Source organism: Pectinophora gossypiella, chromosome 16, assembly GCF_024362695.1.
Source record: "Pectinophora gossypiella chromosome 16, ilPecGoss1.1, whole genome shotgun sequence".
Classification (NCBI taxonomy): Eukaryota; Metazoa; Arthropoda; class Insecta; order Lepidoptera; family Gelechiidae; genus Pectinophora; species Pectinophora gossypiella.
In genome coordinates this window covers 11,547,718-11,561,622 of record NC_065419.1, presented here as the reverse complement: position 1 = coordinate 11,561,622, position 13,905 = coordinate 11,547,718, and the positions used below count along the sequence as shown (strand labels likewise).

The 13,905-nt window shown below is 37.8% G+C and overlaps 1 protein-coding gene across 6 annotated transcripts in view; it reads right to left on the bottom strand.

The window, feature by feature from the left end:
* LOC126373826 (NAD kinase-like) overlaps nt 1–13,905 on the bottom strand; it is a 44,985-nt gene that overhangs the window by 15,226 nt on the left and 15,854 nt on the right. The window contains exon 1 of one of the 6 annotated variants that reach the window (XM_050020158.1): nt 1,640–2,045. The exons of the other annotated variants lie outside the window; for them this stretch is intronic. Within the exon in view, the coding sequence (XP_049876115.1) occupies nt 1,640–1,716 (77 nt within the window). The 5' untranslated portion in view covers nt 1,717–2,045. Of the gene's footprint in view, nt 1–1,639; nt 2,046–13,905 lie in introns of those variants that run through there. 6 annotated transcript variants of the gene reach the window in all.

Genomic DNA, 13,905 nt, shown 5'->3' with positions numbered 1-13,905 from the left:
AGATATACTATAAAAAAAAAGTATACATTTGCCGCCGTTTTCCCGCGCGTTGGAAAATAAATTGGAAAATTTTTGTGTTTCGTTTCAAAACACTAAAAAGTATAAAATAAAAAGGAAAAATGACGTCGTCGTAGAAAAAGTATTGTATGCAACGTTGTATAACTAGGTCAAAAAATGCTCGTGGCGTCTCTTATTGCGATGTTCGCCAAGGCTCACATCGCAACTCACGCCACTCGCATTTTTTGACCCTTCATATACAACTGTTGCATAAAATACTATTATTGTTTTGTATTTATTGAAGCATTTATAAAATGCTTTTCCTATAATAACAGAAAGCTTTCTGTTGGTCTAACAGGAAGCTCGGTGAAGTGTAGGTACTTAATCTGGCGATGGATGTACCTCTAAATAACCCAATTGAGCTTGTTTTGTATTTAATATTAATTATAGGAAACAATTCCTATAATTTCGGATTTAATCAAACAGCTTTATTCATTCTGAATACAAATCGAGACAATAACATTCTCAGTAGTAGTTTTACCTCGCGAGGGGCCCTTATTTCTTATTTCCATATTAACATAAATAGGTCTACCTATGTTAAGAAAAACAAATTTAAGTACCTATGTATATTTCAACAAACTCGACTATTGTATGTATAAAAAAGAGAACGTCTTTACAACGATTGCGAAGTGAATCTTCCAAATATTGCGTGCTACGATTTTCGTTACTATAATGTACTAAATTAACATTTATTTACTTGTGTTTATTTTTTGTGACATTTGCGCACATGTACAGTTTTTTTAATATAATTAGAAGTTAGCTATTTACTTCTCTTGTAAATTGATGTAAAATAATTAAATAATATGTCGCTGTAGTACCCGTGTGCTTCGCATGTTATATTGTACCGAATTACCAATACCCATTCTGTATATTTTTTTAAACTTATTGTTGATTTGCCATTCACTACTTCGCCGGATAAATGGGGAGCACTGAGGACTCCCACCGGATCAGAAACGTTAAAACTTTACGGGAAATGATAATGCAATTATTTAGTTAATACTAGTGCTAATAATAAACTTAAGCGATCACAACAATGAGGATGGTAGGCCAATTATATACCTAGATTAATAGACTAAGTCACAACCGTTTATTTAAATTAAGGTTAATGGTTTTTTTGTATTTAAAATATCTATTGTTATTTAATTTTTTTAAGACAGATTTATTAAAGATTAAATGTTCTTTTAATTATAAATTATTTAATATTAATATTTGCACGCTGTATGGTTGAATGATGGACTTTTTTTATATAATATATATTTAAGATCTTTTGTACCACTCTAGAGCGAATAAATTTTATTTTATTTTTTTAAGCTATATTGAATAAAGTTCCTAACTGTACAGTCATAGGATATTTGAAAATCTAGTCAAATGAGATACTTTTTACGAAACTTCAAAATTTCGAAAAAAAAATCTATGGAGAGTGTATGGCAATACAGGCCTGTGACGTCATCAGTGAAAGCAGTCAAAAGTCGTACTTATAAAATAAGTCAAAAAGAAAAGTGAGATTGAATTTTGATCACGTTACATTGGTTTCTTCTTAGCATTTTATATTCTTTCTTTGATCGAAATGTCCTGAACGTACCTCCTGTCAAAGTATTCTTCTCTCGCCCTGACCAAAGCGGTCTTTCCAGACTCGTGGGAAAACTGGCGGCGCAACATGTTGAATAAACTTGGATATTATTCTCGTACCGATCACATGTTACAACAAAATATCCAAGCTTCTTAACACCACACAATCGCACATAAAAAAAACACTAAAAACTTTTTAACTTATTCACAAAATCATTAGTATTTCTCCGGAAATTTTACGCACTTAGGTTCCATTCAAACGTTTTAGTTAGGACATTGTAAATTTATGCGAAGGTTGTCTTTGAATATAGGTTGTAAGACTCTAATGAGTATAAGATAAACAAATATCGAACGCGGAGGGTACGCTTGTTTGGAGGTGCGCGTGCGCTGGCGACTGCGCGCGTCTAGCCTCGCGGCCGAGTGACAGTGTCGACCTTGAGCGCGTGATTATCGCGGTCCAACCACGACGTTCAGGCCGGTTCCATCAACAGTCTTATCAGACGTTCCTTGTTTTAAATTTCGAATACCATCGACCAATGAGAATCGTAAAAAACGGCGGTAAACGGTGTGAACGTCGTAACGGTCTCACGAAAAATCTTTATAAACCAAAATCATATAAAGTGACAACCTTAAAATACAAACACAACATAATGATACTTGTGTTTGTAACACAACAGAGTATAATTCCCGGCACATAACACTGCAGTAGTCAATTTTACGGTATAAATCGGAATTAAGATTATAATAAATTATATTACATTTCTTTGGTATTCTACCTTTGTGCGTTATTTTTAAAGTCTTCTTTTAATAATACCTATTTTTTTTTTAATTTAGTGATCAACACTTTTACAAGGCGCAGAAGACCACCATTTTGGGTCAATTTGCACAATATTAAACGGATCACCTTAATAGGAGTTTAAAAGCGGCGGCGGCGGCGGCGGCGTGAGAATCAACACAAAACAAACAAACCTACAATGAATGACAGCTACAACGGTCGATAAAGTTATCAATATCCTCAATTACACGCCCTGAATTTATATTTATCGACAAGCTTGAAAATTTCATTTCGATGTTATTCAATAAGCGCGTGATTGTGACCAATGACCGATATGACCAGCGAACTATGAAGTCTTGACCGAGTATGACCGAGTTCACAGGCTCAGCCCTAGATCAGTGGTTCTGAACCTTTCAGGGACCATTTGAATAATTTGTTGTCCACCAAAAGACCCCCAAACTTTTGTAATAAACATTGTTAAATGGTTTCTCTATGAATAAAACATTACATATAACATAAACAGCCTATATATACGTCCCAATGCTGGGCACAGGTCTCCTATCCGTGTCTGTGGTGTCCTAAATAATAAATGTTTCTTTCTTTCTCTCAATCAACCGGAGGGGATATGGAGCATACATACTCCGCCACGCTGCTCCACTACGGCTTGGAGCATTTGTGTTAGTAGCACGGGACTAACGGCTTAACGTTAACTTCCTTAACGGACAACCAGGTGATTCAGCCTGCAACGTCCTTGGTAAAGGACAGTCTCGCAAAGTGTCCCCATCGCGAAACGAACCCAGACCTCCAGATCGTTTGCTGATTTTACTGAGTAACATTAGTGTAGCCACAGAATACGCCGACGATAAAATAACCGAATCGCCTTCCCGGTAATTGAAAAAAGATAATATTACTTACATGAATATTACATTGCAAGAACTGAGTAAAGGAGTATTACCTATGTAGGGACAGATAGGCATAAACATGTTTACCGGGAATTAATTTCCAAGACAACATGTGCTAGCACAAACAATATTCCCTTATTGTCCTACCAGCTTCATATAAGAATCTAAATTCAGATAACTCAATTTCATAAGCAGCTGATCTATAGGCAATTTGTAGAAACTTGGTATTTAGTTACTAATCCCATCTAAGCGTACCCTCGAACCGGATAAGAGGGCCTTCAGCGCTCTACGTTACTTATCTCTATTTATCCAAGGCAAATCTATTAAAAGTCACGTAAATCACCCACGTCAATCAGGCAAATCTACACAAAGCCAAGCCTAAGGACCAAAGGAAAGGTCTGTTCCGGAATGAGCAGTTGTTAGAGTGAACAGGCATTCACTGCCTAGAACCTGACAGAGGGCAGCATTAACTGTCAGTAATATCAGAGGGGGAGTATATGAGTCCTAGTACGGCTTTGAAATAGACTACTCTGGGCGCCATCCCACTCAGACAGAGTACTGCGGGGCGGAAGGAAAACCACTGCCCTATTTTTCCCTAAAAAGCATGGAGAATGCTACACCGACAAGAGCGTGGCTCTTAAATTAGTGATGATGAGGCTCACTCGGTGGTATATCCCACCAGTTTAGGTCACACCTAAACAAACATATCTACCTGTCTATTATTCATCCATCATATTATATCTACCTGTCTATTATTCATCCATCATATTATATCTGACGAGCGGCTATGTCGGTCATGCAGTAGGTGTTTAATTCTAGAGTTGAGGTACTAGTACTAGTAGTAATCAATGCCTTTGCCAATTTGCCGCACGCAACGCCCCGAGGGCCAGGGAAATAATTTCCCCCTAATTGGCTGACCAAGACTACCATTGAAACCAGACTCCACTACTACACTTTCCAGACCCAATGTCTGTGTTTTTGTTCTGATGAAATAAGTGCAATAGGGCTGATGTAAAATAGTAGAAAATAGCAGGATCTGTACGGTAATATTTTGTCCAGCATTTTCCAGCGCTCGGCACGTTTCGTTGGCAGATATTAACAATTTATGTGTTTGGTTTCAATAACAGTGCTTCTTTAGCAAAAGTCTGCTGAAAACCGATTACAGTAATGTAAACAAATCAGAAAACAATAAAAACAGTATTTTCCTACTTAAAAAAATAAACCAAGCACTAAGCAGAAAAACCGTTCAACTAAGCCAAGGACCATTTTTGTCACGACTTATGACGTGTAGATCTGTCTTTGATGACATTTCCTACTTGAACGGAAAAATAGGGAGGTCTAACTACAGTGCTCCACTAGCCACTAGGCTAGGAACCTTAAAAATTTGTAATAACTAGACGGAAATTGACAATGTTTGCAGATACAATTGAGATCCTCCGGTGAACTCCAGCCTTATATACATCGCTAGTGGTGTCAACATGTAGCATTGACCGACATACGACTGGTCACTATTTCGACATCGGCGCAACGTGGTCGACTCCTTTCCCAACCCTAGAGTTCCTCTCGATTTTGAATTCCATACACAGATTGGTATCAATCCACGAAACGCCGGTGGGATCTGAAAGTCATATCATCTATGGTGTGGGTTGGAGGTGAAGTATCAACTTCATCAACCCTGGTGTCAGGGTTAGTATTGCGCCGCCGAAGACCCCTGACAAGGCTCATGTAACGACTACTTACTTACATCAGTAAGTAGTAGCCGGAACCAACGGCTTAACGTGCCTTCCGAAGCACGGATCATCTTACTTACAATCTGGTGATTAGCCAGTAATGTCCTAACCAAACTAGGCACCACAAAGTCATTTTTGTGACATGTCCCCGATCTCATTCTTGAGAATACAGAGACTGAGCGAAGTGGAGGAGATTAAGTAGGAAAGCAGTAAGGGAAAGTAGGCATCATAAATATGATGAAATGTATAGCAAGGATTTACCAACAACATTCTTTAACCAAGACGTGATTCTTCATAACAAACTTGGAATGATCCGCAACACTGAACATTTGGATATTTTAGTATCGTCCTAGACTGTGATTGAATAGACCACTCCGGTCTTAGCCCTGAAATTCCGCTCGCATATGAAATTGCAATGAATTTTTAAACTAAAGCCGCAAACTGCCGAGTCTGCAGGGTCCGGGTCATTGCTGAATATGGTGTTATTACTATTCATGCTTTATGAGCAGCTACTTATGAAAGAGTATTAAACAAACAACTGCTGGATTGGCAAATTCTTTTACCACCATAACAAGTCAATGGACTTGTTATGGTATGGACTGTTAGCGAAAATAAAACAGAACGTCTTGTGTTACTTATTTTCCCGGCCATGCCGTAAAACAGACAGAAGAGTTGTCTTTTTTCTAGTATGTCAATGACCCGCCATTATTTGGACGATGGCGTGATCACCGGACACTATATCCTATCCTAGCACTTGGTAGGTATTTATATACAAAATGTCGTCTCTGGGAGTCTAAAAAGGGCACATTGAAACAATATTAGAATATTGATATTTGCGCATATAAAAGTCAGTGCGCAATGTCAACAAACGTCAAATAGCAATATTGATTTTTAAATGAATCGCTTTAAATGTGATCCTTTTAATCATTGCCCAATGAGGCATTACGGGAATGAGACTCTGTATTTATGTAGCTTAGAGTACAATCTAGTACGTTCAGTTGTACTGGTATACTTTGTTTATTGTTATCAACATGGTTATCAAAGCACTTTGTTAAACAACTTGATTTCTATGGGTTATCAGTTTCTCGCCCCTTTGGAAGATGTGGTCCGTCACTAGACTGATAGTCACACGTCAATAGCTGGATGTGCACGCCAGGGCCACCAGGTGATTGGACTGGTTTACATTGCTTTCTCATTCATTTCACTTATCTAATCATTTCTGCAATGCCTTAAAAGGTTATCAACAGCTTTAGGGACGGAAAATAATTAGGGTTACATAAATCACACATAACCATGCGAATATATGGAAGAGCTCTCTCTTACAGATAAGTCCACCTTCTGCATCTTTTTTTGTCATTAATAATTATGTACGCGAAAAGGGGCGGCCCAAAGAGACCTGGCGACGCTCGGTTGATCGAGAGTTAAAAACTCTCGGCATATCATGGGAGCAAGCTACAGAGGCTGCAAAGGATCGCGAGGAGTGGAAATCTGTTATTCGAGTCCAACATCCCAACAGGGGATAAATGGATTAGGAGAAGAAGAAGAATTATGTATCAATGAGTACAATGAAGAGTTTAATAACCAATTGTATAAGTCAGAGGCACATTAAAAGAAATTTTGGAAGGGAAAATAAATAGATGGGAAACGGGGAAGGGGTAGAAGGAGGATAAATTGACTGGATAATATTAAGAAATGGACTGAAAATAGGGACGCAGCCGCGCTCTCCAGGCTGGCTCAGAATAGGGAAGACTTTGCGGTGGTGGTCACCGACGCCCGATAGGGCATGGCAGTTTTAGAAGAAGAGGCACATCCATCGCAAATGAACTAAGTACCCACACCTCACCGAGCATTCTGTTAGACGAACGTGAGTTAGTGAGGTGGTGATTCGTGTCGCCGTATACTATAATGGTCTCGGTCGAGACAACTGTGTTAGTGAAAACTGCACTTAAGATAAAATATTAATAAATTGCAATTCTGGTACCCGGGTTCGAATTGGCGCTCCTCATTTGAGAAAACGGTGTAGCACACGACCATAGTGATTTCAGTGGGGGAGGAACAGAGGTCTATTTTGCTATCTACCTAATTCTTCGGAACGTGAATACGTACGTACAGTCATGAGCAATATAATGTACCCACTTTAGGATTCTGTCGCACTAACATATTTGACATTTAGTGAGACTTGCAGTTCAATTTGTCAAAAAAGTTAATGTGACATGGTACCAAAATGTATACATATTAATGCTCGTGACCGTACAGGTACCTAAAATTTGTGTATAGAACAGTATATTATATACAGCGTGTTAGTGACATCGTAACGAATACTGAGGGGGATGATTCGAACTATGATTCTGTGTTAATATCAAGTGGACTTTTCCGTCGCAAAATTCACGTTTTTTTTTTAAATAATTTTCAATTCTATACTTTTACAATGACAAATTTCACTTGATAGTAACTCAAAATAATCTGAATCATCCCCCTCAATATTTGTTACGATGGATGTCACTTACACCCTGTACAAGTACATACAAGTAGATAGGATGTTAGTAGCATCGTAACAAATACGATTGAATGATCCAGACCATGATTCTGAGTTGATATCAAGTGGAATTTTCTGTCGGAAAATTCACGACAATTTGTTATTTTTAATATTTTCAGTTTCATACTTTTGCCACGGAAAATTCCACTTGATATCAACTCAGAATATTTGATATCATCCCTCGAAGTTTTCGTTACGATGTCACTAACACCCTGTATAATGACTATGTAAACGTACTGAGACTGCATTGTTCTGACTGATTACTCGAACCAATGTGCCGTGAAGCTTTCACGTCGGTCAAAAAGTCACAGAAAGCCGTACAGTGGCACTCTCAGTGGCATCACTTGGAGCATTACCGGTACTTTAGACGATAAACCTGGGTGGTTGATTGTATGTACTTTCACTATCGACTGGAATACGTCATCACGCCGGGTGGTCCGAACGGTTATGGTTGCTAAAACGAGAAGTCAGTAATTGTACACGCATTATCGAGATAAACGACCAATTAATATTAATAGCAACTTGTTTAGCCATAGTAATCAAATTATCGCTCTATCGGAACACTGGACATATAGTTCGGTCCAAGGTATAAGAAAACCAGGTATGCTCAATCCTATAACAAGCAAGCAAAATAAGAAAGAAGAACTATCATTCAGCGCTTATCGCTATCGACCCACTAGGGTCGATTAATTCTTTCAAATATTTTTCCTCTCAGACGACGCCCTGAGCCGAGGTTCGCGCCCAACTGGGCACCCTCAGGCCTGTTGTCTTAAACGTTGTACCGGGTGAGAGCCTTCAGCGCTCCCCATTGTCCGGCCAAGTAGTTAATGCCATCTGCGGCAAATCTACAATAAGTCACGTCAAAAAAAAAACGGAGTTAACATGCTAAAGCCTAAAAGTCCCCACGTCTAGGGGGCGAGCCGGAGTGGGGGGATTTAAAAACGGGTAGGAATTTAGAAAAGTGTATAATGTATAATGACAAGGCTGTAGAAAATTTTATGAGTTTTCATTGGATAACATGGAAGAACTTCTTTCTCTAGGATCGCAATCTATAACGGTCGAGCCAACTGTGTTAGTGATCGCAATTTATTAAGCTTTATAAAGCCAGATCTTCGTCTTGGTCTATAAATTGGTCTTTGATAGACAGGAATGGAGAATGCTACTCTTAAATTAGTGATGTGACAAAGCCAAGCCACGTATGTCTAATTTTAGTTAAAATTACAGGTTTTTGTTTAAATTTAATGATCTGTGGTTGTTCACCTTGACACCATGTAACTTAGGTAGATATTACAAATTATTACGTATACAAACATTAAACAAGGAAAACACGTACCATCATTTTTAGTACAATCAATTAGTCGTTCTATTTTTTTTCGTTACTATGTCACTGACACCCTGTATACTGTGTTATTGTCAATATAATTACGTGTCCTCATTCTTGATTATGCTAAGTAATTAATAATAAAGTTTGTTTAATAATCGTATTATAATTTGTAAGTAGGTCAAACAAATAATTAATGTTCTATGTCATCTATGTCAATTTGAAAAATTCCAAATGTGGATACCAAGAACGGGTTTCGTATGTTTTTTTTATTTAGTCAAATCAGGCGGGTTAAAATGGCCACATCGAAGCAATTCATCTAAGAAAGCAATATTGCTATTTGACATTTGTTTGCATTGCGCACTTACTTTTATATGCGCAATATTGCTTTCTTAGATGAATTGCTTCGATGTGGCCATTTTAACCCCCCAGTTACCTTTTACTGAAATAACTATGGAGTTTGTATGAAAACGTACCCCGTGACGTCATAGATAAACGTGATAAAATACCGAACTTATTGTTGCGTTTTTCTTAAATAAAAATGGAAAGAAAGTGAAATCGATTTTTTTTACTTTTAGACTTGTAGTAATTTACTAATAAACATTTCATAATTTATTTTTGACCTAGGAAACTAACCAACATAAAAAGTCTATACTATACTTCCCACTAATGAGCTCAGGCCTCCCCTAAATCAACCGGAGGGGGTATGGAGCATACTCCACCACGCTGCTTCAGTGCGGGTTGGTGGAGAAAACTACCCATTTCATTTTAAAGTTGACAGTATTGATCTCCCATTTTAACCTGTATTGGGCTGGTGTTAGAAGGTCAGACAGGCAGTCGCTTCTGTATAAAACTGGACCTGTCAAATCTTCAGGCCCTTGTGACTAGTTGTGACAAACGAGGCTTGTGGCAACCCTGTGATAAACGAGACAAATAAAAAAAATGCAAAAAAAAAATGCAAAATGTGTAGAATGCTAGGGATGATGAGTATTTATATCCCATTTATGTTATATTGAGTGAAACTAAAATAATCATCGCTCAACTACGCGGATGAACAAATAACCAGTTGGCACAATATTACGAGTAATAAATAATATTTGTACGAACATTTAAAAATTGCGCAATGGCAGCCACTCATGCGCATCGCCGCATACAGGGAAACGCATTAACCGTCGAACTACGTATTATTGCATTACGAAAAAACATTTTAAACCAACGACCTACCTGTGTAAATTGTAATTGAATCCGTGGTAGTGGGGGGAATCAAAAACGGGTGGAAAGAAAGAAAAGAATCAACATACATAAACTCACGCCCGTAAAAAGTAAGTGCGCAATGCAAACAAATGTCAAATAATAAAAATTCCATGTGACCTTTTTAACCCGCCTGGCTACGACGGGTGCATAGACACACAGAGAATATACCTCTGTGTGTATTCTATACACCCTTCGAGGATACAGGAGTGATGCTATATTAGGGACCAATGGGTAAGCCGACATGACGTCACATTTTAATTTAGGTATAAGTTTCTGTGTTCGTTTTCCATGTTTCTATATAGAAAATATTTCGTGTGTGCGTTGATTTCTGATGTGATGTCATTATAATGTATTATGTAATCCGTGTCTGTGGTGTCCTAAATAATAAATGTTTCTTTCTTTCTTTCTTTCTTACCAATGATCGAGCTCATGACACGAGAAAAGAAGTGGTCCAAATTACCACTTCTAGCACAATCAAGTGTGTAGCGGGTTAGTTTGTATGAACATGTAAAATGAGGTAGATATGAGGAAAATCAATATAAAATGTATAACCGTGACCCGTTTGGTTGCCTACCCATTACTGGACACGTGACTTATAACTTTTTACTGCAGTACATTCGATCACAACTAAAATGCAGAAGAATTCATAAAACCTATGATCAGAATTGCAGGCTACGTACCTCAAACAATACAGATGGAGCTGTACAGATTTTTATTTTATTTTTTATTTATTTTATTTTATTTATATATGGATCGCTTACAGCTATGCACATTATAACATTTAGTTAGAACATAATTAAACAAAGTAAAACAGTACTTATGTGTAAGCCTATTACAAGTGAACACAACATTCACCATAAAAAGAAAACAACATCTAGTCTGTTGAGACTAACTTCTCAACAGCTAAAATCTCACTATTAATAACACTAATATATGATATTATTGCACTAGATGGTACAAAAAACAAATAAACTATACTAATTTAACAAATTTTTGATGGAGATAGTGTCTTGTCAGTTTGCTCTTCAGAGCTCGCTGTGAATCAGTGTGTTTTCTTCGATTAACCTTCTAATTTCATGGATAACAGACATGTGCACCTTTTATCTTTGTTTTTGGGTAAAAATGCCCTTTTTATTACATATTCCACCCATTATTATTCTAATAAAAATAAAGAGAAGCAATATAGGGGGCAACATAATTCTATACACAATGTGATCCAAATATCAAGCAACAATTTATTTTAAAATATGCTTCTGCCATTACAATGTATTTTGGAATAATTATGTTCGTTTCTAGTTAATCCGTCTTGAAAAGCATGCGTTACAAAAACTCTTAACAATGGTTAGCTCTTAACTCAGACATCCTCATCACTAATTTAAGAGCCACGCTCTTGTCGGTGTTAGCATTCTCCATGCTACTTCAAATTCATGGTGGTATGGCAACTGGTCGTCATCATGCTACTTTTTTTGGGAAAAATAGGACAGTGGTTTCCCTTTTGCCTTCCGTCTCGCAGTACTCTGTCTGACGCAAGTGGCATGGCGCCCAGACTAGTCTATTTCAAAGCCATACTAGGACTCTGTCCTCAGCCTGTGAATAGTACTGACAGTTACTGCTGCCCTCTATCAGGTTCCAGGTTACAGTCCCTGTGACTTGCCCCTTCCGACAATATCCCCCCAAATATATCCTATCTAGGTCAAATATAAAATTATTATAATAATGCTTTGCAAATAATGTATGCGACATTATATTCCGACGGCGCATAATTAGCACTTCGCAACTCGAGGACAGCACGTGAATACACGTGTATATTATATTATTATATATATTATATTGCTATGGCAACAAATACATAAACAAACTAAATTTGGTCTGGTTACCTCATTTACAATATATAAGGTATGTTATTTCAAATTACATTTGTTGAACGTATCATAACAAATACTTTATTGCACACACAGGAAATACAAGATCCAGAAACGAAGGAGAAATAAAATAAAGATCATGTACAATAGGCGGTCTAGAAAATAGTAGCAATAACACATACACAAACACAAACTCACGCCTATTTCCCACCGGGGTAAGCAGAGACTATAGATATAGAATTTCATTTGCTTCGATCCTTTCACACTAAAAAAAGAAAGCAATAAAAAAGATCTATTAGAATTAGTTCAATTAGAATGTCAAAAATAAAGTTTTTGTGAGTGTTGGATTTGTGAAGTCTTCGGAAGACACCTTGCAGCCACTGTCAGTATCGGCGTAGATAGGAAGAACACGTTCATATGACGATTATGACGTCATCAAGAAACGTGATCAAACATCGTACTCTTTGTTATGTAATTCTTAATTCAAATTTGTAAATAATTCAAAACGAAAAATGATAGGTATTTTTCTAGATTAACATTTAATAATATCTTTAGTCATCTAGCCCATTTCCACTACTAGCAATCATTTATAGGTATTCTATTCCAACACTTAGTTCCACATCCTGATTCTTCGAAAGGTATTATCAGAGTATTCCCAAGACCAAACTTGATGGGAAAAACCTGATATTATTTATAGAGCTGTGGATCCGTCAGGTGGTTCACGACAATAGACTCGTAAGCATCGAGTGTTCCATTCATCGGCGCACAATGAGTCAATTCTTTAAAGGGAACACTCGTAAACGCCTTGTATATGCTTTGATTTGATTTAGATCACATTAATAGACACGTAGTGACTATTAAGTAATCTGTGGTACATACTTATTGCCGATTTAAGACTGGAATCGGTAACAATATTGCGATTAATTACTATCGAGTAGACAAGAAAAAAAACTGAAAAAAGAGAAAGAAGGCTGAAATCTAAAGCCTCGTTCTCACTGGCTGACATTACTGTCTCCTTGGAGACATCGAGCGACATCGGACGACATCGCCATACTTCGCACGACAACTACATCTCTCTCCAATTAGATGTCTAGAGAACTAGAAACTGGTTTTCCCTTCGGGGGTTGGAAGATCAGTCAGGCAGTCGCTTCTTTAAAAAACCGGACCTGTCAAATCTTTAGGTTAGGTAAGCAGACCCTGAAAAATCGGGATAATGCTAGGGGGATGATGAAGACTAGAAGCTTGTATATATATAACGGCCTATATACGTCCCACTGCTGGGCACAGGCCTCCCCTCAATCAACCGGAGGGGGTACGGAGCATACTCCACCACGCTGCTCCAATGCGGGTTGGTGGTGTTTTTACGGCTAATAGCCGGGACCAACGGCTTAACGTGCCCTCTTTTTCGGACAATCAGGTGATTCAAGCCTGAAAAGTCCTTACCAAACAAAGGACAGTCTCACAAAGTGATTTCGACAATGTCCCCATCGGGAATCGAACCCGGACCTCCAGATCGTGAGCCTAACGCTCTAACCACTAGACCACGGAGGCTGTTACTAGAAGCTTGAAAACATCGTATTTGTAGTCGTTACGTAGCGCAGAGGAAGCAAGAGAAGTATGTCAGGATCGAAGCAAATGGAATTCTATCGTTTATGTATGTATGTGTGTATGTATGGCGTGTGCTCCATTCTGTGAAATGCCCTTTGTATCTCTACATAAAGAACCTGGAAATAACAACCTAGTGATGAGTAGATAGAATATACACTCATCATCATCAATTTAAGAGCCACGCTCTTGTCGGTGCAGCATTTTCCATGCTACTTTTTTATGGAAAAATAGGGCAGTGGTTTCCCTCTTGCCTTCCGCTTAATAATATACAATAAAATATACTTAATACTT